At 50.9% G+C, this 25,727-nt stretch overlaps 1 protein-coding gene across 1 annotated transcript in view; it reads right to left on the bottom strand.

Annotated features, from left to right (window-relative positions):
* The window catches only part of SH3RF3 (SH3 domain containing ring finger 3), a 161,638-nt gene that overhangs the window by 69,123 nt on the left and 66,788 nt on the right, over positions 1–25,727 (bottom strand). Inside the window, 2 exon segments of the mRNA XM_070379514.1 lie at positions 1,173–1,268; positions 13,286–13,540. Of these exon segments, the coding sequence (XP_070235615.1) occupies positions 1,173–1,268; positions 13,286–13,540 (351 nt within the window).

Below are 25,727 nucleotides of genomic sequence, written 5' to 3'. Positions count from 1 at the left end.
CCAGAGAGGAGCATGTACGTGGGTGTGGCCTTACTGCTGGGGAGGGTCTCAGAATTTCCTGGGCAGGTGATCCAGAGTGAGTGTGAGAACTGCAGGGGGCAGGACATTTAGGAAATGGAGGGAAAGGGCCAGAAATGTGGCTGGAAAAGCAGAGGAGGCCAAGGTGCAGAGAGCCCTGGCTGCCTGCCCCAGAGAGCAGCCTCCATCCTGCAGGGCCCAGAGCCCACTGGCCCACAGGGCTCAACAAAGGCAAAGCTGGCCACATCCCGGGAATCATGTGCAGCGCACCCTGAACTGGGGACCGTGGGCTCTGAGTGGGGGCACTGGGAGCCGAGTCAAGAGACGTCCACCTGCGATCGCAGTCGGCTCTGAGCCTCTCTGTTGGCTCATCGGTCGCATGGGGGCAGGGGATGCAGTCCTGGTGTTCATGCTCTGGATGTGTGAGAGGCGGGACGAGGACTCCTCAGAAGGGTCCAGGGTGCAGGCACCGCCCACGGCAACCAGGACTTGAAAGGTCAAAGGTTGTGGACACTCCCCACTTGGCCACTGCCCGTGACACATTCACTGGATACCTACGGCACATCAGCCATCAGCCCCAGAGAAAAGGCAGGAAGCCCCAAGTGTGCTCCACTCCAGGAACCGGCCGCTGACCAGCCACTCCAAACCTGGAGTCCGGGACCCTCAACATCTGTTTGGCTGCTGGCAGAATCAGGCGCAGGGTGTGGGCGGGGGAAGGGGGCAGGTGCCTCTGGGGGAAACCCAGAGAGTCTTGGAGAAGGAAACAGGGCTCAGGCTCAGTTGTAAAGAGAGAAGCAGAAGTCCACAGGGGAGCCCTGCCTCCTGCCACATGGTGAGACAAGGGAGTGACCCACAGGTCAACCCCACCTGAATTCAGAAGACTGTGGGGCAGCTTGCTTCTCTTTAGAAGAGGGGCTCCAAGACCAGGGCACCCTGGGGTCTAGTGAAACAAACCACAAAGGGCAAGAGAAGGGTTGGGAGTCTGGCCTCACCTCCACCTGCAGGCAGTGGGGTTAGGGCACTGTCTCACCTCCAGGTACAGCAGCGGGAGGGGCTGGGGCAGGGCCTCACTTCCAGGTACAGCAGGGGGCAGAGCTGGGGCAGGACCTCACCTCCAGGTACATCATGGGGGCGGGGCAGTGCGGGGGTCTCACCTCCACGTATAGCAGTGGGAATATCCCGATCTTGTCTCTCAGCTTTCCCTCTGCCCAGTTGTCATCCACTCTTCTGATTACGGTCAAGACTTCATCCTGGAAGTGGCCCATGGAGACAAGCCCAGGGACATGCACAAAACAGACACAGAAACAGAACCAAGAGATCAGTCAGTGTCACTGATGCCAAGGGAAGACTCTAAGTGATGACTTGTTATGAGATCTGACATGAAAACCGTTCATCCCCACATCTTCACCCGTGATCGCTTTTCCTCTCTGGTATTGATTAGAGGCCAAGACCCTCTGAAGGAAGTGTATGGCAATTTACAATCTAGTGAGCACTTTAAAATTCATGTTCCTAATAATTACTTATGGATAAGATTGTTTTCAATAAATATAAATTCAACTAATCCTTTCTGTGTTTCTACCTCCATCAAAGCACAAAATATGACCCAATCCAACTCCTTTACTTAGAGTCGTGGAAGTCTGAACAAGCCTGTTAAATTCTTGTCACGCCAGACATTATCAAGGATAGAGGCAGAAGGTGGACAGAGGTAGAGACAGGAGGGTCGTGAAGCAGGGAGACAGGTGGCCAGAGAGGGTGGCCCCACCTAATGCCCACACAGGTGCCCAAAGCTGATAGGACAGTCAAGGGTGGCAGAGGACGAGGAGCAAGGGGACGACCTGCCTGGTGCACCCACAGGTGCAGGGACAGCCGACAAGGTGGGGGCGGGATGAGGAGTGAGGGGATGACTGGCAGCAGCGAGCGTCGGGCCCGGGCTGGTGAGGCCAGGGGAACAGTGGAACCATTCAGGGGCGACCAGGAGAGCCCTGTGCCCACAATGAACTCCACTCAGATTCAGCCAAAGGGTGGCGCCGAGATCCTGCCGATGGTGCAAAGGAAAAGAATCGCAGGCTTCTTATAAGTCAGCGCTTTTGCAAAAGCAAAATAAATCAAACAACAAAAAAAAGACATTTAAATTTGTAAAATTAAAAAGAAAAAAAATGCCAGATTAATTTTGGTAAAAAAAAATAAAATACACAATATCCACACTGTTATTTGAGACTGGTCAAGAAACTAGACCGAAAGAAATAAAAGAAAAAAAATAGGAAGTATAAATACTGGGAAAAAGACCATACAATTTTCTACCTAGAAAAACAGTATCAATTAAAAATTAGAATAAGTAAGAACTTGAGAAAGGCTGCTAATTTTAAAATAAATACATAAAAATCATTGGTTTCCCCATCTACCACCAATAATCAGTTAGAAAATGTGATTAAAATTGGCTGATCATTAAAAAAATAAAGTCGATTCTCTAATTCACTGTATATGCTAAAATTAATTCCATAAGTATTAATGATTTAAATGTTAGGGAAAAGAAAAAAAAAACCTTGAAAGTCCAAGAAGAAAATATGAATAGATGTTTAATCTTGAACTGGGGGTGGTCATAAGAGGTAAATAACAAAGATTTGGCTAGAGAAAAATGAAGTTCTCTACGTTAAAAACAGAAGAACAAGACAAAAAGGCAAATACTCTAGAAAAACACTTGCAGGGAACTCGAAGGAAAGACTGAATATTCTTGCTACAAGAGGACTTAGAAAAAGTCTCGAAGGAAAGACTGAATATTCTTGCTACATGAGGACTGCAGGAAAAAGAGATAAATACCTTAAAAGGAAAACAGGCCAAGGGCAAAAAATCACATAATTTACAAAAAGGAAGAAAAGCAAACTGTTGTTAAATACATTTTAAAATGTAATACCTAACATTCAAAAAGTACAACTTTAGAGAGGAAAATTCCTTCTCTCCTCTTTGTTCTTTGGGTGTCTATCAGATAAGCAGGGATGAACAGAAGCCAGCCAGTGTGGTCAGTGTGAAGTCTACAGGCACTTGACCACTGCTGTCAGGGATATAAACTTATGGCAGCAGTTTGGCAAGTCCTATCAAATGTGAGAGCCTGCATACACACTGACCTGAAAGAACATTTCTAGAGCCTCTTTCTTAAGAAGATCAAAGACACGCAAGAAGATTCAGCTCTGAGCATGCTCATTACAGTGTTTGCTCAACTAGAGAAAAACTAGAGACAAATGTACAAAGAGGGCTAGTTCGATAACTCATGGTATGTCCACCAATATAACGCCAGTCACCCAGGGCTGCCTAAGGAGGATGGGAAGGTGGAGATGCTCACAGTCTGGAGGTGCAGCAATTCAGAAGATGGGACCCTAAAAACAGAACCTCTCTTCCCCCACTAAAAAGCCAATTTACAGCAGCACTTTTCACGTGGTACATTGTGTCTGAATACCAAAAAGGAAAAAAATCACTGCTGCTGCTGCTAAGTCGCTTCAGTCGTGTCCGACTCTGTTCGACCCCATAGACGGCAGCCCACCAGGTTCCCCCGTCCCTGGGATTCTCCAGGCAAGAACACTGGAGTGGGTTGCCATTTCCTTCTCCAATGCATGAAAGTGAAAAGTGAAAGTGAAGTCGCTCAGTCGTGTCCGACTCTTAGCGACCCCATGGACTGCAGCCTACCAGGCTCCTCCGTCCATGGGATTTTCCAGGCGAGAGTACTGGAGTGGGTTGCCATTGCCTTCTCCAAAAAATCACTAGGTGTCCTAAAAGGCAAAAAATAGTTTGAAGACAAAGAGCAAGCATCAGAACCAGACTTAGATATGGAAGGAATGTTGGAATTATCAAACAGGGAATTTAAAACAACCATGGTTAATATGCTAAGGGCTCTAATGCATTAGGTAGGCAGCATGCAAAAACAGGTAGGCATTGCAAACTGGCAGGTGGTACCTCCTAGAAAGAACTGCAAAGAAATGCTGGAGATCAAAAGCACTGCAACAGAAATAATGACTTTTAGAGGCTTATTAGTAGATTTAACACAGCTGAGGAAAGAGTCTCTGAGCTTAAGGATGTCTCAATAGAAACCTCTCAAACTGAAAAGCAAAGAGAACAAAGACAAAAAAATAAAAATCCATAACAGAATGGAATATCCAAAAATTGTAGGATAACTACAAGAGGTGTAATATACACATAATGGGAATACAGGAAGGAGAAGAAAGAAAAAAATAAACAAAAGAGAAATAAAGACTTTCTGAGACAAACAAAAATTGAGGAAATTTGTTGCCAGGAGACCTGCCTTGCAAAAAATGTTAAAATAAGTTCCTTAGAAGAAAAGCTGCATAGGTCAAAACCTTTGAATCTACATAAAGAAAGAACATTGGAGAAGGAATAAGTGAAGGTAAAAGAAAAAATAGTTCACAATAATAACAGCAACAATGAATCTGATTAAGTATACCTATCTACCTACCACATATATGCATATCTATGTATACATAAGTATATATTACATAGTATGTAAGCATATTGGAGACGGGCATGGCAACCCACTCCAGTATTCTTGCCTGGAGAATCCCGTGGACAGAAGAGCCTCGTGGGCTACAGTCCATGGGGTTGCAAAGAGTTGAACATGACTGAGTGACTAACACACACACAGATGTAAGTATATATATTATGTATATTGACATCCACGTTAAATGAGTATCAGCAATGATACAAAGGACAAGAGGAAGTAATTAGGAATATTTTATTATTATAAGGTACCCACACTGTACAGTGTCATTTGAAAGTGGACTTGGATTAGTTGTAAATGTGTATTGCAATTTCTAGGGAAACCACTAAAAAAATTGTTTTAAAGGTACAACTGATATGCTAAGACAGGAAAGAAAATGCAATCATATAAATTGCTCAATCAAGACTATAAAAGGCAAAGGAGAGTAGAAAACAAAATAGGAACAAAAATCAAAGACAACAAATAGAAAACAAAGGTGGTAAATATTAATCCAACAATATCAACAATCACATTTAATAGCAATAGTCTAAATGTACAAATTGAAAGAGAATGTCATGGTGGATTAAAAATAAACAAGACCCAAGCAGATGTTGTCTACAAGAAACCCACTTTAAATATAAAGATACGTATAAGTGAAAAATAATGAGATAAGGAAAGATATACCACACTAACACTATTCAAAAGAAAGCTGCAATAGCTATAAAGGAGAAACAACACAAATCACTAATATTAGTAATGAAAGAGGGGACATGACCACAGATACCTTGGGCATTAAAAAGATAATAAAGAAATATTATGAACAAATCTATGCCCACAGATTTAATAAACAAAATGGGCCAATTTCTTTAAAGACACAATCTGCTGAAATTCACACAAGAAAAATACTAATAGACAATCTGAATAAGTCTATATCTGTTAAAGAAATTGAATCAATAATTAATAAACTTCCCAAACAGAAAGCACCAGACCCGGATGGGTTCACTCATGGATTCTACCAACATTTAAGGAAGAAATTATGCCAAATTTTCTAACAATTTCTTTCAGAAAACAGAAGCAGAGGGACTACTTCCTAACTCATTCTATGAGGTCAGCACTATAACATACACGTCACTTAAGAAGATACACAGCTGGTACATGAAATGATACTCCACATCATATGTCATCAGGGATATGCAAATTAAAATAACATGCCACTGCACACGATTATTAATAGAATGACCAAAATCCAGAACAACGGCAACATAAAAAGGATTGTAAAAGGATCAGTGGTTACCAGGAGTTGTGGGGGAGAGAGTGGTGGCCTGTGCAAGCTTCCTGATGGGAGGGACTGGCTGTGGGGAGAACGGGTCTTGCTCTGGTGGGCAAGGCCACACTCAGTAAATCTTTAATCCAATTTTCTGCTGATGGGTGGGACTGTGAGCCCTCTCTATTAGTTGTTTGGCCTGAGGCGGCCCAGTCCTGGAGTCTGCAGTCTCTATGGTAAAGCTATTGGCTGGGCTGCGCACCAGCAAGTGACCAACTTCCTGATATCACTGAGGCTAGTTCCCCACCGCTATGCTCTGCTCCAACCTGACCCGTACCAGGGACACAACCTCCGTGAGGAGCACTGAGAGCTGAGTGGCACCGCAGAGCCACCAGCACCAAGTTCCATAGGTCCTGCCAACAGTCACACCTTCTCCCACCACCAACACAGGACCCAGAAAACGATGCCTGGGTCCTCGTCAGGCCTCGGATTTGCTGTCATACTTCACAGCCTAGGGCTGGGGTAGGCATCTGCTCTGCAGCCTCTTGAGAATGTGAATAAATGCACCCCCTGGGACCCCAGCTGTGTTGGACAGGGCAGGCCCGAGTCCAGGGCACAGTGCACTGCTCACGGGGGCACCGAGGCCTCTGCGAAATAAGGTGAGTGGCTACGCAGGGACCTCTGGGCAGCACCACTGAAGCTGCAGACTCTCCAGCCTGGGCCAGGGAGTTGGCATCTCAGGATCTGCTGGGCGTACCTTCTCTGTCTAGTGCTCAACTCTGCTCTTTTAGGATGTGAGCTGCCAGAGATGCAGGAGGAGAGTGGGTGAAGGGGTCTGGATGAGAGCCAGCAAGACTAGACGGAAACCGCCGCCAGTGGGCAGGTTGGCCGGAGCCCAGTTCCCTAGCTGCTGCCCAGGGTGGAGCAACAAGTGTCCTCTTCCTGATGCCAGGACACCAGTGAAGGGCTGGAGAGTGGGACAAGGTCTGGGCCAGTCTGGCCGTGTCAAGGATTTTCTGGATGAAAGTTGCTCTGTGTCATCTTTCCACCTTCAGACACACAACTCTGCTTCACTTCCAGGCTCCCTGGCAAGTGCTCCTCTCGCGGGTCAGTGGATCCCCTAGGCCACCTCCCTGTTCCAAGCTCAATCAACATCAAGGGCCAGGGCCCAGAGGCAGAGCTCAGAGTGGTCCTGAGCGGCCTTGAACACACACTGGTCATATGAGGAGTGGACCGCCTTCCTGCTCAGGCTCAGCGGGCAGCCTGAGCCTGCTGGCAAAGGAGTCAGGCCCCACATCAAGGGGCTTTAACTGCATTTCTAATTAATTCATCCAACTCTCCCATGTTTGTAGGGCTTCCCTGTGGCTCAGTGGTAAAGAATCCTTCTGCAATGCAGGAGACACAGGTTCAGTTCCTAGGTCTGGAAGATCCTCTGGAGGAGGAAATGGCAATCCACTCCAGCATTCTTGCCTAGAGAATCCCATGGACAGAGGAGCCTGGCAGGCTACAGTCCATAGGATGGCAAAGAGTCGGACACGACTGAGCAATGAAGCATACATACACACACTCCTGTCTGTGCATGACTCCTGCCGGGGAAAAGCCAAGCTGCAGACAGATGAATCTGTTAGGAAGCCCAGGCCTGAGGCTTTTCCTCTCTGACCTGCCAGGAGACTGGGGTCTCTGCCTGCACTGAAGTCCTGGACACCACAGTGTGGCTGGCTGAGTACACTGTCCCCAGCACCCTGTCAAAGGGACGTCTCACACACTGAGGGCCTGGCCCACACCCAGAAAGTTCCCACAGCAGCTCCAAGAAGACTAGCCCTGGGGGCTGGACCATTTCCTAAATGCACTGTGGGGTGGATCACACATGGGGAACCTGCCCTTCCAGGGGCCTCTGAGCTCCTCGGGCCCCTCTTTTCCTGCAGCCACGTGGTCTCCAAGAGGCAACGAGAAGCAGAGACCAGGGGAAGCCCTTCAGAAACGCCTTGAGAGCCTCATGACTGCCCTCAGGACACAGGACACACGGGGGCCCAGGCTGCTCACAGTGGGCACAGGGGCCTTGACCTGGGGGATGAGGGCTTCCACACCCCTGTGAGTCTGCCCAGATGCAGTTACCAGGATGAGATGGGCGCAGGGGACCCATCTGGGGACTCAGCTCCAATGCGTGTGTCTGTGGAGGAGGCCCAGCCTCGTGGAGTGCCCTGGGCAAAGGCAGAAAGGACAGAAAGGCGAGCCCCCGATTGGTGCCTGTTTTGAGGCTGGTTCCCAAAATGCCTTTGTTCATTGAATCCTATCAATTCCATTTTATAGTCAAAAAAGATACTCAGAGGTGAAGTAAATGATTCAAGTGAAAGTAAAAGTGTTAGTTGCTCAGTTGTGTCCAACTCTTTGTGACTCCATGGTCTGCCCATGAAATTCTCCAGGCAAGAATATTGGAGTGGATTGCCATTCCCTTCTCGAAGGGATCTTCTGGACCCAGGGATTGAACGTGGGTATCCTGCACTGCAAGCAGATTCTTCACCATCTGAGCTACCAGGGAAGCCCTAAATGACCCAAAGTAAGAGATAAAAGTGAAGGTGTCACAATTTGAATCCCATCTCACTCAGGAGCTGAAACTCTGAATACATTTGATTTCTATCAGAACTTGCTTTGGGATTAATGCTGGGCCAATTCACAAAGCAGAGAATCTCCTCATTGAGGAAGGACCAGTAAACACTCAGAGGTGGAGGAAGACCGTGAGGAGGGTTTTGTGGAGCTGCCAGCAGGAGGGGCATCTGCCGGAGTCAGGACATGAGTGGGGCTTTAAATGGGCTTGGCCGGCTCAGAGAAACCAGCCCAGCCCCTCCCGTCACATGGAGGGCACTACGGGTGCCAGTCCGGAGGAACGGGCTGGCAGAGCGGGATACTGCTCTGCTGTCACCTTGACTCTTCTCATCCACACATGCCCAGCTCGTTGGAGTGGGACTGCTATGAAGTTATAAATTGTGCTTTTTATAGCTTCTCTACCTACGAGAAGTAATTATGCACTCTTCTTCAATGAAACAAAGACTTTGGTTTTAGAATGACTTTAATTAATGCAATTTTAACAAGACTGTTCAAGAGCTGACATCGAAGGTAAGAATCTTGCTTTGATGCACATGCCTCATGCCTTTTAAAACCTCATCCATCTCACCACAGTGATGTTTTTTAAAAGGAAGTTAGCACCATCCATGGATTTTAGACACTCCTTCTTTCCTTGCTGAGTCCAGAAAGGAACATATCCAAACAGCAAAACACTCCCTGGAGGCAAAACCAAGCTGGTCAGAGCCACGTGGTCACTCAAGGTGGTGAGAGGGAGGCTGTTAGAACCAGTATTCCAGGCCAGTGGAGGGAAGCTCAGGCTGTCACGCAGGGTGGCAGGGATGGGGGCGGGGGGAGTAGCGGCTGGAGGAGAGAGAGGAGAACGGGCAGGTGCTTGGACAAGCAGGCTGTGCCCTAACTTAAGGGGTGTGGAGTGGGTGCTGGTGACACACCTGTGTGAACACGGTGGGGAACACGGCCGGGCCATAGCAAGGTCTTCACCAGGAAGTGTGCCCTGCCATCTCCAACTCTCCATGTCAGTCCGTGGATTGAAGAGAAAGTCCTGGAAGAGCAGCCCGAAGGATGCGTGGCCCACCGGCTCCCACACCTCTGCTCCCTAATCTGGGCTCAAAGTCCTGGGAAGACTGGGGGCCACTCGCCTCAACGGCACAGTCCAGGGCGCCAGGGCCCCGTGATCCAGTGGCAGCAGCACCACCGCAAGGCAAGTCTCAAGGACCCGAGTGCGCACCTTCTCCATGAGGCAGCTTTAATGCCTCTTTTGAAATACCACACACATTACCCACCGCCTTGACCAGACACCCCGCACACCTCCTGGGTGACCCACACTGCCCATCACTCTCAGAAACTGTCCCCTGGATTCCTGCCCTGTCTCCCCAGCCGACATCAGGCTTGTTGGTACAGCCCAGCTCCCAGCAGGGCTTGGCTCAGCACGTTTTGCTGGTGAGCAGCCAGGTGCCCCTCTGTCCTTTGTCCAGTAGGCTCTGGACTTCCCCCCGGAGGTGAGGGTACCAGGCAGAGGCTGGCACACGGAGCGTGTGATGGAGGAGGAGGACAGGGAGGCCTCTCCCTACTCTCACGGGGAGGAGACGCTGGCGGCTCCCACACTGCAGCTGTCCACTTGGTGAGCCTCCTCCACGAAGGCTGTGAGGAGGGCCCACCCCAACCCTGTCAGCCGTGACGGGTCTGTGTCCTCACAAGGGCTCAATCCAACCCCCAAGGGGCGGCTCTCTTGATCCTTAAAGCACAGAGCACCAGGGCCCAGGGGTCTCAGGGCAGGCTGGGCAGGGGAGCTGGGCACGAGGGGAGTGGGCACCAGGGGGTCTGCTGCCTGACCTCACTTGGCAGCCCGTGCTCCAACCTCAGAGGGGGACGCCTAATGCTGCTTTCAGGGAAGCTGCAGGGCCGGGTGACAATCGCAATGAACACCCTGATGGAAGGGAAGTGGAGAGAGTTAAACGTGAATGAAAAGAGATCATTCACCTTTGGGCTGAACAATGGAACGGCCTGCACAGAACAGGCCAATTTTGCTCAAAATGGAGCACGGGGTTCTCACATCCCTGCACAGTGCTTGGCACCACAGCTAAGCTCTAGTCTGAGCAGAGGAGAGGCTCACAGTGAGCTGGAACCTAGCTCTGTGTTTACAACTGTGTGCGGGGAGAGACTGGAGGAGGAGACACAGGACAGGACATGGGAGAGGGGCAGGTTTGTGCAGCCTCTTAGAGCTGTGGCTTTGCTAGACACCCGCTGACCAGAAACCCCCTCCACAGGCGGAACCTGTCCACTCTGGCCGGGCATGATAGTAACCACTTGTGTTAATTATCTTACAATAGGTGATACCAACAGGGAGCTTGGAACCAAGAAGTTACCACCAGCTGGAAGAATTTGGGAGAAGATACCAGCCCATAATAAGCTCTGCCAACCTCCCAGGAACCCTGGTGCTGGAATCCATCTTGGCTGAGAGAGGCACGTGCCACCAGCAAGGATCCTGAGTCAGAACAAACACAGGCCAAGCAAGATGACTGGCCAGAAACAAGCCGGTAACTAACCCCATTCATTACCTTAAAACCAGAGACTGTGAGCCACGTGGAGAGTGGCTCTCTTGGGGTCCTGCTGTTCTCTGCCTGGGTGCCCTTCCCAGTTAAGTCTTGTGCTTTTTCAGCACATGTATCACCTTGGACAATTCATTTCTGAGCATTAGACAAAAGCCCACTCCCAGGCCCTGACGAGGCCTCCCTCCTGCAACAGCTTCAACATCAGGAAGACAGGCTTCTGGGGACCCTGGTAGGCAGCTCTGAAGATCAACAATGAATTGATGATGTTTCCGAGGTCCGGGTGCTCTGGCCCTCCCAGCCCTGGACTGGGATGAAGTGAAGAAGCCAGGAAGCAGGGATGTTCACAAGCCCTGACTCTGCTACCTCTGCACATTGACACTGCACCCCCAAGGCCGGGAGCCTGGAAGCCAGGCCCCTCCGTGTCTCACTCGGTCCCCAGGACAGTTCAGTTCAGTTCAGTCACTCAGTCATGTCCGACTCTTTGCGACCCCATGGACTGCAGCACACCAGGCTTCCCTGTCCATCACTAACTCCCAAAGCTTGCTCAAACTCATGTCCACTGAGGCAGTGATGCCATCCAACCATCTCATCCTCTGTTGTCCCCTTCTCCTCCTGCCTTCAATCTTTCCCAGCATTAGGGTCTTTTCTAATGAGTCAGTTCTTCCCATCAGGTGGCCAAAGTATTAGAGCTTCAGCTTCAGCAATCAGTCCTTCCAATGAATATTCAGGACTGATTTCCTTTAGGATGGAGTGGTTGGATCTCCTCGCAGTACCAGGGACTCTCAAGAGTCTTCTCCAACACCACAGTTCAAAAGCATCAATTATTTGATGCTCAGCTTTCTTTATAGTCCAGCTCTCACATCCACACATGACTACTGGAAACACCATAGCTTTGACTAGATGGACCTTTGTTGAGAAATTAATGTCTCTGCTTTTTACTTCACTGTCTAGGTTGGTCATAACTTTCCTTCCAAGGAGTGTCTTTTAATATCATGGCTACAGTCACCATCTGCAGTTATTTTGGACCCCCCAAAATAAAGTCTCTCACTGTTTCCATTGTTTTCGCATCTATTTGCCATGAAATGATGGGACCAGATGCCATGACCTTAGATTTCTGAGTGTTGAGTTTTAAGTCAACTTTTTTACTCTCCTCTTTCACCTTCATCAAGAGGCTCTTCAGTTCCTCTTCCCTTTCCGCCATAAGGGTGGTGTCATCTGCATATCTGAGATGTATTTCATATTTCTCCTGGCAATCTTGATTTCAGCTTGTGCTTCATCCAGCTCGCCATTTCACATGATGTACTCTGCATAGAAATTAAATAAGCAGGGTGACAATATACAGTCTTGAAATACTCCTTTCCCAATTTGGAACTAGTCTGTTGTTCCATGTCTGCTTCTAACTGTTGTTTCTTGACCTGCATACAGATTTCTCAGGAGGCAGGTCAGCTGCTCTGGTATTCCCATCTCTTGAAGAATTTTCCATAGTTTGTGGTGATCCACACAGTCAAAGGCTTTGGCATAGGCAATAAAGCAGAAATAAATGTTTTTCTGGAACTCTTGCTTTTTGATGATCCTATAGATGTTGGCAATTTGATCTCTGGTTCCTCTGCCTTTTCTAAATCCAGCTTGAACATCTGGAAGTTCATCGTTCACGTACTGTTGAAGCCTGGCTTGGAGAATTTTGAGCATTACTTTGCTAGCATGTGAGATAAGTACAATTGTGCAGTAGTTTGAACATTCTTTGGCATTGCCTTTCTTTGGGATTGGAATGAAAACTGACCTTTTCCAGTCCTGTGACCACTGCTGAGTTTTCCAAATTTGCTGGCATGTTGAGTACAGCACTTTCACAGCATTATCTTTTAGGATTTGAAATAGCTCAACTGGAATTCCATCACCTCCACTAGCTTTGTTTGCAGTGATGCTTCCTAAGGCCCACTTGACTTCATATTCCAGGTTATCCCCAGGACAAGCACACAGGAAATACAACTAGTTTGCCACTGACTGGGTCCCGAGGTCTCAGTGGAGCCTCATATGGCCCAAACACACGCATCTACCCCCAGACCCTCCAAGAAGGGCCGGCCCGGGCTGGTTTCTGGGCCCAGCTCCCACTCCAGGATCTGACCAGGGGTCTCTGCCATGGTCTCCCCAGCAAGCCCCCTCCAAGGGCCCATGAGCCCTGCACACCCGTGACTTGGGTAACAAGGGTCCTGCCCCCACTACCAGAGAGCACCTATCAGTGGGGCTGGGTGCCCCTTCTTCCACCTGGCAGACCCTTAGTAAGAAGAAACCACTGCTGTCTCCACTGGGGCAGGGCCAGGATTCACATGCTCACCCAGGCTCCCGGCTCGGGCTGTGGTCTGGGGACGGCTGCGTTCGAACCCACCTTACCTTGCTGAAGCTCAGACAGTCTTTGTCCTGGTCTCTGTCCTTCATCTCGAAATCATAGAGCGCTTTGCCCTGGGGCGGGGCAGGCGGCAGTGGCCGCACGCTCTGGACGAAGCCGGCAGGCAGGAGGCCGTGGTACCAGAGCTCGTCGCCCCGGCGCTGCAGGACGACAGCGTCCCCTTCACCGCACCTGAGTTCCCCAGGCTCTGTCCCTTCAAAGTTGAGCAGGGCTTTGCCAGCAGGTGGTGGGGGAGGGCCCTGGAAACAGAACATGTGTTACTCAGCAGCTGCCTGGCCAGTGCCTGACCTGCAGGGCCCCCAAGTCTCAGAGCCCAGGACGGGGGGATACCTCTGAGGAATACAGGGTACTCACAGCCCACCGGGTACACAGAGCGCTTGGCACAACAGCCTAACTCAACTCGTTCCAAAAATATGGGCCACGCCCTGTTGGACGGGGTCTGCAGGGGGTCCCCAGACGTGCCCCAGGCCTCCCTGAGGGCTGCCATGCACTGAGCTGGCAGGATGCTGAGGAGGAGCTGGGAGACCTTCATGCAGACTCTGAGAGGGATAGGGCCCCTACCCGGGCTCTGGCTCCAGAACGCTCTGCCCACTACTGCGTGCTGACTGGTCATCCCCTGGGTGCCATCCCCCCTGCTGCATTCCCAGCCACCACCATCCCACAGGACGGTGACTCAGAACGTGTGTCTGGGGGTTTCAAGCTGAAAGGACAGACTTGCTGGGCTGTTTCACACCCCCTCACCCCACACATCACCACTGCAGGGCCTGGGGGCACGGGCTCCAGGCCCACCAGGGGGAAAGGCACCCCTAGGGCTGAGAGCGCTAATGAGGAGTCCCGGCTGCCCTGCCACCCCCATCTCGCCTGCCATGGCCCCTGGCTTCCGGAGGTCATGGTGGCCTCATCTATAAGAGCCCGAGGCAGGTCCTTCTAGGTGGGACGCCCCCGTCCTCTTGTCAAAGGTCATCCAGTCCGCTACCCTTCTGATCTGCTGTCTGGCCTCGAGCCAGTCTCGGGCCCCCTGCTCTTGGGTAACATGGGTCCACTGAGCCCCACACCTCGCACCTGGGGCAACTGCCAACTAATCCCCCGGTCTGGTTTGTGTAGGCCAGGGCGCCTGAGTTTCTCTCCTGCTTCTCTGCAGTGACCAGTTCCCATGGGTGCCAGCCTCTGAGCGAGGGAAAGATAGAGGCCAGATGCCTCCGGAGCAGAGACAGGAGTGGGCCTAGCAGATGGCTTGGGCTCCTGCCACAGCCTCAGGCGGAGGTCGGAGTGCTGGGCGGGGAGCAAGCACACAACCTTACCAGCTCCAGCCACACCTGCTGAGGTGGCCACGCTGCTGTTTGGTCCTGTCGGTGGACCGGGAGGTGGCAAGAGGAGGCAGACTAGGGGAGCAGGACTGGGAGACGGAGAGACACCCACCTCACTAATCCCCTCCCGCCCCTCAGACTGCCAAGACCAGCATCTCCTATAGAACTGAGAGGAGGGGCCACCTTAAGTTTCGTGGTGGGGAGGGGGAGGTGCACTCCTGGGGGGTGAAGAATAGAAGTCAGATGGAGCTAGGGGGCAGTTGCTGTGTGAACCCGAGCCCTTCCCCTCTCCTGGCAATGCTTGGAGCTGGTGGGTCTCGCACCCCCAGCCTCTCACCCTCTCATGCTTGATGAGATGAACTAATGAGTCCATGAGGAGGTCCTGCCAGGTGGACGTGGGGCCAGGAAAAGACTCTGCAGATGTCACAGCGGTAGCCAGAGGACCCCTGAGACCAGCCCCGGGCCCAACCTCAGGAAGCCCACGGGGTCTCTGCAGCCCGTCCCTCTAAGCACCCCTCCGAGGGACGGCTGAGTTGAACACTGCTACCAAGTGCCACTCAACAGGATCAAAACACCCGGGAAACAAGATGAAAGGCGAGTGAGAGGGACACACAACTGGGGTGCCTACACCGATTATTAACACAGCCACCCCGTGGGGCATCCGTGATAATGAAGACAGATGACGTTGGGCTCGCGGCTCAGGACTCGGATGTGGAGGAGCTGCGGGATGTCACGCAGGCACAGCAGCGCCAGCTCTGTCTTCACTGGGATCGACATACAGGTGAGCTCTGCGGACGCACTGCTTGCACTCGTCTGCCCATAAAGCCCCCAAGAGACCTTCCCTCAACCAGGTCTCACTATCTGACCCCCGGAAAGACAGGGTGAAGAGTGTGGATGAAGAACTCATTCAGTCTTCAGACTCCAAGGACTCGCTGGTTCTCCCACCACGCCACTCCCCAGGGGGCACATGTTACAGTGTGGGGGCCCCCAGAACAGGCACCACCTGCTTCTACATTCGAGGCTGCATCCCCGACCCTGGCCTGGTTCAGATCACTTACTCAAAACACCTACCAAATGGCTTGCCCTATGGGCCGCCAAGCCAATCCTAGGATAACAGTCGGCTTAAGGGCCTTGGGCTGGAAGGACTTCTCCCAGGATGGGAGGTTGAGAGTCCACACAGCTCTAAACCTTGTTACCACTGGCTGGGCCCAGACGACCGGAAATCCCCGTGGTCACTCAAAGAGGAGCCAGGCCAAGCTAGGGCTAGGAGCTGGAGACACAGGGCCTGCCTCCTGGGAGAGACACACCCTGGTGAGTTCCCTGGACAGCGGGTGGGCCCCAGGGGGAGAGCACCCAGCCTCAAATTAGTCAAATGTCTCAGGGTCTCAGAAGGCAGCAGTGACGGCCAATTGCCCCCCAAGTCCACCTGCTCCTCCTGTCAGGAAGAATATTTCAAGTTTCAACTGGCGCAAGCTCACCGGTTAAGAACTTCACCTCCCAGCCCTGCTCGAGGGGAGCCCTGGCCACACGCCAAGATTCCAGTCAATGAAGGCAAGTGAGAGGGACTTGAGCCAGTTCTGGGCTGAGCTGTGTTTTGCAATGACATTTAGGAGGAAATTCCATATCTAGTCCCTCACCTCCCAACACTTAACCAGCACCTCCCTCCCTGGGGGCAGAGGAGGGGGTTGCAGCGTTTTCCACAAAGATGACACTCCAAGCAAAGGAGGGAAGGACCAGGTCCTCACGTTGGGGAGCAGGGCCCGGATGTCACATGAAAAAAAAGAAACTTTATCCTGATTGAGCTGCCGTGTTTTGAGATCTCGTCAGCAGGTTAGCCTGTATCCTGCCTGGGTCTGAGGTGGGACTTACAATTTCTTTGCTCATAAGCAGTTTCAAGTCAAAGCGCTTAACATCGCCCTGGAGGTCATCACACACACACTTTCCTTCTAACATGGACACTCAGATTTAGAATTACCTGAAAAGGCACATGTTACTAATGTATTTAACCAGAAAGTCCCTGTCTCCTAGTCTACAAATTTCATCTGTAACGAAGTTGTCACTATATCACACTCCAGCTGGGAGGTTCTCGGGTTTTACTTTTATCGTAGGTTAAAATTTAAGCTCCTTCTTCTCTTTTTCTTATTAAAAGCTTCCTTTGGATCCTGGCTGTTTCTTTCTCTCTTTTATTTTGATGGCTGTTTCCTTCTTCATGTTTGGACACTTGTTTCTCCAAGAACTTACGGGATACCATGATACATCAGGTCCTGAAGCAGGCTCTGTGCCTCTGGGGAGTGAAACATCCCTTACCCTGAAGGTCATGAAAGCTTGCAACTAAAGACAAGTGCACAATATGTCCCCAGACAGGTGGAGTGAGCACAACCCCAGGTTTGCAGCACAAACACTGGGCTCCAGGCGTGGACTTTTCTTCCCCACGCACCCTGGAGAGGCAGGGGTGCTCTGTAATGTGCAGTTCCCAAGGAAAGCCCAACGTCTTCTGACAAGTATGAAAAGGTGAGGTAGAAGGTCAAGGTGAGTGCAGCCAAGGTCAGAGACGAGAGTCTACTCACCCTGGGGGAGCAGGGCACCTGTTACACTGGTGAGCAGCCCCACCAGGCACGTGGGGAACAGGCTCTGCACTCAGGCCTGGCTCATACACCAGGTCATCAAATCCACCCTCCCACATTCCCCAGGAACCTGAAGAGGATAAGGAGCTTCTTATCTCTTAATGGAGAACCCTCTATGAAAAAGACTCTCACGGATCGCTGACTGAGGCAAACAAGTGTTTCAGGAGCCTGGATGCAGTCCTAGAAAAGGCAAATGCTTTTAAGCACAGAAAACAGCCAATAAGGAGCCCAGCTCTCCAGCAGGAACACAGGCCAGAGGGTACAGTGAGGATACCAGCAGGCCTGGCACCTGCACACATTAACTCTAAATTGCATCCAACAGAAGTGATACCAGAGAAGTAGAACCCTGTGTGACACCCCCTCTCCCTCCTGCGTGTCTGTGGGCACTGGCTCAGGGCCCCTTTGATTCTAGGGGACATTCCATCCTGACTCACACTCTCTGTCACCCCTTCACAGTGAGGACGGGCTCCTTCCTCCTGAGCACCAGGCTACACCCCTTTCCACCCACCAGACACTCACATCAACCCTATGAGGCTGGCCTTATGTCATTGCCACTTTGCAGACGGGGAGCTAAAGCATAGTGAAGTTCAGTAACGTGTCCGGGTCCCAGAGGTGGCAGAGTGGTAGACTGTCCTCTGGAGCCCAGCATATACCTGCCACTCACGCTGCTCCTGATAACATGACCACTTATCTAGCTGTAGACCCTGAGCCATGAATGCCAGGCAACTTGATTACTGCTCACAGGAACCGTGAGAAGTAGGAATCAGTCATTACTGCCACTTGACACGTGAGAAAAACTAAGAGGCAAATCAGCTCCTAGATGTCGTGAGGCTGGTAAGAGGGGGCCAGCCCTCTTCTCTTAACCACCACCCAAACTGGAGAGGTGAGGGGCCCTGACAATTCTCTGTTTAGTGCAGAAGGAAAAGGGAAGGTGGATTGTTGACCATTAGGCTGGGAAGGTCCAGACCTGTGTTGCATTTATCCAGTTTGGAGAATTGTTCATTTTTCCACTCTCAGGGAAAACAAGCAAACAGCAGACCGACTCTGAGAAGCTCCTAGTTATATTCTGGACAATGGTTACCAGACGAGCGTATGACCAAGCCCCTAGAGGGTCTGTTTGGTGGTGTGTACCCCAGTGCTCCCCTAGGAGATGAGGGGCTAGCTGCCTGCAACTCCCCAACAACCCCAGGTCTGTTGTGGCCTCAAACCAGGGATGCTCAGCCAGTCATATGTCCCCACATTCCACCCAGGATCCTGCGGGAAGGTCACTCACCAGAGCCTGCTTTATAGGGAGGGGCTTTGTGCTGAGATCTCCAGCCACATATGAAATCTCCAGCCACATATGAAAGGTGTCTGGGTATCTGGGCGACAGGAAGAAAAGCAGAGGCTTCTCATTGGCTCTGTCCTTTCTCAAGAATGAGAGGCAGATGGCTCCTTTCAGGCCCTTATTTTAGCCCTCACTAACACCACCTTATTTTAAATACTTTAAAAAAACATCATTGTTTCAAGGCTACCAAAAAAGAGCTGGATCATAAACAAGGCTGAACACCAAAGAATCGATGGTGCTGGAGAAGACTCCCAAGAGTCCCTTGGACTGCAAGGAGATCAAACCAGTCAATCCTAAAGGAAATCAGTCCTGAATATTCTTTAGAAGGACTGATGTTGAAGCTGAAGCTCCACTACTTTGGCCACCTGATGCGAAGAGCCAACTCATTGGAAAAGACCCTGATGCTGGGAAAGATTGAAGCCAGGAGGAGAAGGGGACAACAGAGGATGAGATGGTTGGATGGCATCACTGACTCAATGGACATGAGTTTGAGCAAACTCCGGGAGATGGTGAAGGAGAGGGAGGCCTAATGTGCTGCAGTCCATGAGGTTGCAAATAGTTGAACACAACTTAGTGACTAAACAACAACAGCAAGGGAAAAATAAGGTATTTATAAATATCCAGGTTAAAAAATAATCAGTTGCCTTAGGAATCCAGCTCCGAAGACCAGAGGGAGACCACTGTTAGAGCAGGTCCCAGGCCCTGGAGGGATCGGGGGTGACTGGGCATCGGCACGTTTAAGGGCCTGGCTGTGCAGGGCGTGATATGCCCTCTCAACTTGTCCACATCACACGACAGGCGACACACTCACCGGCGAGCTCTGTGGAAACAAAGACCTTAGGTGATAATCTGATGGACAAATTTCATCTTTTGATGTTATTTGGCAGAGTCACTACAAGATGGAAAGGGGGACTTCCTGGGGACAGCTTTGCTCCAAATGTGCTCCACGTGCAGGAGAACCGGCCGGCTGTGTGCCGTCGTGCCCACGGGAAGTCCCTTCTCGCCTTCACGCTCTCATGTGACTTCAGAGTGGACGTAGGCAGACCCTAAGGTGTCTGCCCAGGGCCAGGGTCATTCCTGGATGGGGGTGGCCGCTCCACCAGGCCAGGCTCGGCCACACTCACCTTCCACCGCACAGGCCTCCACATAGCCCAGCCCCACGCTGATAGCAGAGGTGGGTGTGCAAAGGCCGCCCTTGTCTTCTGTCAGCTGCCACACCGAGGCCTGGCTTGACTGTTCATTCCCCAATAAGAACAGCTCAGAGGAACCCAGTGGTTCCTGGGCATTTATCACCCATGGCAAGAATGTTTCAATGCATTTGTGAGAACATGATTAACATACTGTGTAAATTTAAGAGCGTGGTATGCCTCTCCACCCACACAGGCAACTAGCGGCTGCCTGTGGACCCCAGAGTCTGTGACACCTGCCCAGCAGAGACGCTGATGCCCCCACCTCCTGCCCGACAGATAAAGCTGGTCCTGCCCACCGGTCCTGCCCACCGTGGGCAGCCCGCCTGCTCAGAGCAGCAGGGAAGTTAAGAAAGGTGTCCCGGCATGGCTGAAAGCACAAAGCCTTCTGGGCAGAGGGGAGCCTGGGGCCCCGTACGCGGGGGTGGGAAGGCTCTGTCTCATTCCCACACAGCCCTGAGAGCAGGCAGGGTCAGAAGCAGCGTGAAGCAACTTGGAGGGGCGGCCCTTGGTCAGAGCTGAGCTGTTGGTGAGAGGGAGGCAGCCCTGGCCAGAGGCTCAGCCTTCACAGCATCTGCCAAAAGGCTGGCCTCGGTGCCCTAGGGCGTGAGCTCATGTAAGATGGAGCCCGAGGATACAGCAGGCTCAGTGCACAGAGGCACAGAGGCCAGGGCGGGCAGGACTCAGGCAGGCTGAAGGGGCTACAGGCCATAGCCCTCTGGGTAAAGAGCCTCCGCTGCTGCCCTTACAGTCAGCCTCAGCCACTACAGGGCCAGACCAAAGCGCCTGGAGGACCGGAGACACTGCACTGTCTTCTCACTGCGGCTGGAGGGAAGGCCACCGTCTTGGACCCACCACCGGCTCGCAGGCCTCCGAGGCTCAGTGTGGACGGGCTCAGCCCCAGTCCCGCACAGGCTCAGATCACCACAAGGCCATAGGGAAAGCCGGGGAGCCGCAGCCCCTTCTGGAGTCTTAACAGAAGACTCTTCAGAACTGTTAGTAGTATTCGGTCCTCCGCTGCATGTACACTGGCCACCTAAACATGGGCCAGACACATTTTAGGAACTGTTATTATGACAGATTTTATTTTCTTGGGCTCCAAAATCACTGCAGACAGTGACTGAAGTCATAAAATTAAATGATGCTTGTTCCTTGGAAGAAAAGCTATGACCAACCTAGACAGCACATTCAAAAGCAGAGACATTAGTTTGCCAACAAAGGTCCGTCTAGTCAAGGCTATGGTTTTTCCTGTGGTCATGTATGGATGTGAGAGTTGGACTATAAAGAAAGTTGAGTGCCAAAGAATTGATGCTTTTGAACTGTGGTGTTGGAAAAGACTCTTGAGAGTCCCTTGGACTGGCAAGGAGATCCAACCAGTCCATCCTAAAGGAGATCACTCCTGCGTGTTCATTGGAAGGACTGATGTTGAAGCTGAAACTCCAATACTTTGGCCACCTGATGCGAAGAGCTGAGTCATTTGAAAAGACCCTGATGCTGGGAAAGATTGAAGGCAGGAGGAAAAGGGGACGACAGAGGATGAGATGGTTGATGGTATCATCGACTCAATGGACAAGAGTTTGGGCAAACTCTAGGAGATACTGAAGGACAGGGAAGCCTGGTGTGCTGCAGTCCATGGGGTCACAAAGAGTCACACACAACTTAGCAACTGAACAACAACAATACATCAGAAACAAAGTGGACAGAAAACACTCCTGCCCTGAGGGGCCACACGTTGTAGAGGCAGGGAGAGATGTACAAAATGAGCCATCCATACACGCAGCATGCTGAAGGGAGAGCCCTGGACAAAGAACAAGGCAAGAGAGTCCAAGAGTCAGCGGCTGTAGGTTTCACAGTTTAAATCAAGCTGGTGGGAGAGGCCAAGGAGGGACCTGAAGCCTGCAGCTTAGGGGGACACACTCCAGGCAGGAATGACAGGCAGGGGTCTGAGAAGGTCCTCCCTTTGAGAATTCATCTTTTCATAATCAAATTGGTTTCTTTATGAAGCAAGTGGGCTGCAGAGAGAAAAGAGGAGGAGGAGGCAGAACTGGGGGTGGTTGGTGTTTCAGTGTCTTGATTCCAATGCTCAGGGCAGCAGAGCTCCAGGCCCACAGCATGGCCTTTCAGTTTTTCTTCTCTCACCTTCCTGTGCTCAAGAGAAAAGCTGAGGCATCCTTTTAGATTTTGGTCCAAAGTCAACCACAGATACTGAAGATTCCAAATCCCTGGCCTTTCTCCTGGGCTCAGACCATGAGCTAACCCTTGGCACCCTCTGTGCTCGGCACATGTTTCAGGGCTCCCATCACAAATATGCCCAGGGTTCTAGTGACCAGTGGTGAGCAGCTCAGGGACCCTTCCAGAGGGTTCCCAGCCCTTCACACAGAGCCCGTGCACGGTGGGTCAGTCTCTCTCTCTCTCTCTCTCTCTCTCACACACACACACACACACACATACACACACCCCCCCTCCTCTTGGGGCTGGCGATGGCAGTCTCTGTTTCGCGTCTCAGTGCAGACGTGAAGTACTACCTTGTTCCACCTGTCACCCACTTGCTTCCTGGAAGATGGAGCGTTCATTTATACAACAATACACGGAAATTACATACTTGAAAAATCTACAGTATAAAAGTCTTGATGCTTCTGAGATATGCCAAGATGAGAAAAAGAAAAAAGTAAGGAAAGAGATGGGGCAAGGAGGAGCTTGCCACTTCTCTTTAGTTTTGCAATAACATTTGAAATCAAACCAAAATTGAGGAAAGGCAGCATTCTTCCTGCCCCTGGCAGTGCAGGCCGATCATACACATTCACTGTGACCGAAGCCGGGCACGGGACGCGTTCCTGCACTTTCCCTCAGGGAACCTCCCACAGCCGGAGAGGAGACAGACAGTTGGTACAGGCACATGCAGCTCATCATGCACATGCCTTGAAAACCTTTGAACTTTTGCTTCCTCTGGACGAAAAGAAACACTTCTTCAGGGCCAGGAACTTATGGTGTCCCCTTCTCAGTGCCTGGTTCCATGACTGCTGGTCCAGGAACCCATTAGACCCAAAGCTGCAGGTTCCCCAGAGAGACTCCTGGACACTGGTTGCTTTCACATGACTTTCTTTTTCTGTTTGCTGAGCTCCACACACCACACAAGCACCTGAAGGTGGGTTATGGGATCCAACCACCAATACACAAAGGTCAGCTGTTTTTCTATACACAGTCAACAAGCAGAGTATATAAGTTTTAAAATACTTTCTTTGTTGCTACTACAGTGTGTTAGTCGCTCAGTCATGTCTGACTCTTTGCCACCCCATGGCCTGTAGCCCACCAGGCTCCTCTGTCCATGGGATTATCCAAGCAAGACTAGTGGAGTGGGTTGCCATTCCCTTCTCCAGGATTATAAATGGTACTAGGAATATATTTAACAAAAAATACGCATTTCTTTTATGGAGAATATTATGAAAGTTTATTGAAAGACCTTAGAGATCATTGAAATTAATGGAAAGAAATACTATGTTTTTGAGTAGGAGGATTTAGAAAAGCTATAATTTTCTCTTAAATTGATGCATGGTTCAAATGCGTTTCCAATGGAAATCCCAGCAGGATTCTGACAAATTGATTCAAAATTCATGTGGATCAGCAAAGTTCCTTTTCCTACTAGACATCAAGACTTTAAAGACAGTATAGCAATTATTAAAACATAATGGAATTAGGGATAGACAGGCAGAGGGGACTGAGTCAGCCCAGAAACAGCACCCCACAGAGAGACGTGATCTTGAGCATGGGTGCTCAGGCAGCAGGGGAAGGCCAGGCGTCTAATAAAGGGTGTTGGCAAAATTGGAGCATCCACACGGGAAAAGATAGCCCTTTGCGTCACACCGTATGAAATTATTTCCAGCCAGATTACAGTCTTCGACATGAAAAGCAAAACTATGAAACTTTTAGAAGCTAATCTAAGGATCTAAGGTAGGAAAAGATTTTTTAAATCAGACACAAGACAGACACTGACCATAAAATGTGTTCAATTCAACAACACTAAGAAAATGTCTCTTCATCACAGGACACTAAAAAGAAAAAGATAATCCACAAGCTGGGAGAAGATATTGAGTAGTAGTCCCCAGAACATATAAATGAATCAGTGGTTAGAGTGTCAGCGGCCATCCCTGACCTGCTCTCACCTCCAGGATCGGGCAAGACACTCCACCTGGCCCTCAGCTGCCTCACCTAGGAGGCAGGCATCACCCTACTAGGAACTACTTCCCTGGGAAGGATTAGAACTATCAGAGTGTCCAAACCACTGAGAACGGTGGCAGTAACCAGAGATGAACACTGTCTGCTTGTTTTCAAGGAAAAGGCAGGAAATTCCAACAGGCATTGAATAAAAGACAGACATGAATGGTCCATGAGTACACTGGTCACTTGTCATCAGAGACCTGAAAATTAAGCACACATGATGCCATTCTAACCCACCAGGTTGGCAAACATTGAAAAGTCTGACAATACCAAGTGTTTGCAAGGGTATAAAAACTAGTTTCTGTCTGCATGGTCGGTGAGAGGCCTGCGTGCAGGCCCAAGAGCACAGCCCAGGGATCGGATGCAAGAACACGCTTCCTCATGGGCAGGGAATGCCCCTGGGCTAAGCGGGAATATTCTGACTCGTCCATCATGGACACTGTCCGGTGGGAATGCTGGATGCCTCACGTGAGGACATGGCAAGTCCTTGATGAGCAGGAGAAGGTCATGGAGAAACCACTGTGGTTGTGAGCACAGAACGTGTCCGATCGACCACCCAGACCCTGTGGACACATGCATCCATGTCCACATCCTTGTGTGGCTTCACCCGAAGGGAACGAAGGAAGGATGGCAGGGCCTCAGGTCCCGTGGGTCTGGTTGTGTGGAGACATCCCCGCCTGTCCCGCTCTCACTGTCAACTGCACACACGAACCCCCTCTTGTGTACAATGCATCTCCCAACAAAAAAGCTGCTAGAAACAAAGCTTACAGACTTTCATCCTAATCTAAGCACTGCACACACTTTTAACCCTCCAAGCTTTTCACCAGCAGTGGTTTGGAATGAAGGCCTAAGACGCTCCTGTTGGGATCAGGAGAGGCATCCATGATAATTGCGGGCCCCACACATGGCTGCAGGCCTGGGGTTGCTGGAGGAATGGGGGTCTGCCTGGACACTGGGTCAGGGAGGGGGTGGTAATGGCTGTTTTTAAGTTAACTGTTTTCATTAAGGTGCCGCCATGTGAAGACTGAGCCACGAGTGGCCACAGGCTGAAGCCCAGGCTGCCAGGGGGGTGTTCCTGGGCAGCAGACTGGGAGGTCACAGAATAAAGAACCTTCCAGCTGAGAAGAGAAGAAAACTGGGAAGAGAACAGGCTGCCTGGAGGTGGTGAGCTCCTCACTGTCTGGGGTCCAGGCAGACGGCAAACAGCCACTCTGGGGGCTGCAGTTAAAGAGGCTGAGCCACGGGGAGTGGGTACCAAGGAAGTAAGCAGGGCAGGGGTCCCTGATGTCCACCTCAGTCCAGAGATGCTATGACTTCTTGTCTTGCTCTGTGGAGACTGACCCACCCACTTGGGCGGTGCCAGCACTGCTCTGTACAGGTCAGACTGAGCACTGCTTCCGGGCCACGTAAGGACGTGTGGCCTGCTGGGTGGCTCCCACACTGACCTCTAGGGACCACTGAGAGGCATCACACCCTTTGTCAACCTCCAGCAAAAACAAAACCACACATAAATTTTAAAAAGTTTCTTAACACAAGCCAAGGCCTGTCCCAGGACGGACTTTCCTTGCAGAGTTGAGTATCGTATGTTCCTGTATGAACCATCATGTCACTTAGAACTGGGGACACAGAGGGCCTGGGGAGGTGACGTCTGTCCTGCTGCTTCCAGGAGAAGATACATCAGCACATGTGCTCGAAAACGTGTGGAGTTCAAGCTCACTGGGCCTTGGGAAAGAAGATGTGGTGGGATTAGAAACGGATTCCGGTGT

This window comes from Bos mutus, chromosome 11 (assembly GCF_027580195.1).
Source record: "Bos mutus isolate GX-2022 chromosome 11, NWIPB_WYAK_1.1, whole genome shotgun sequence".
Lineage (NCBI taxonomy): Eukaryota > Metazoa > Chordata > Mammalia > Artiodactyla > Bovidae > Bos > Bos mutus.
This window is presented reverse-complemented; position numbering and strand designations above follow the sequence as displayed.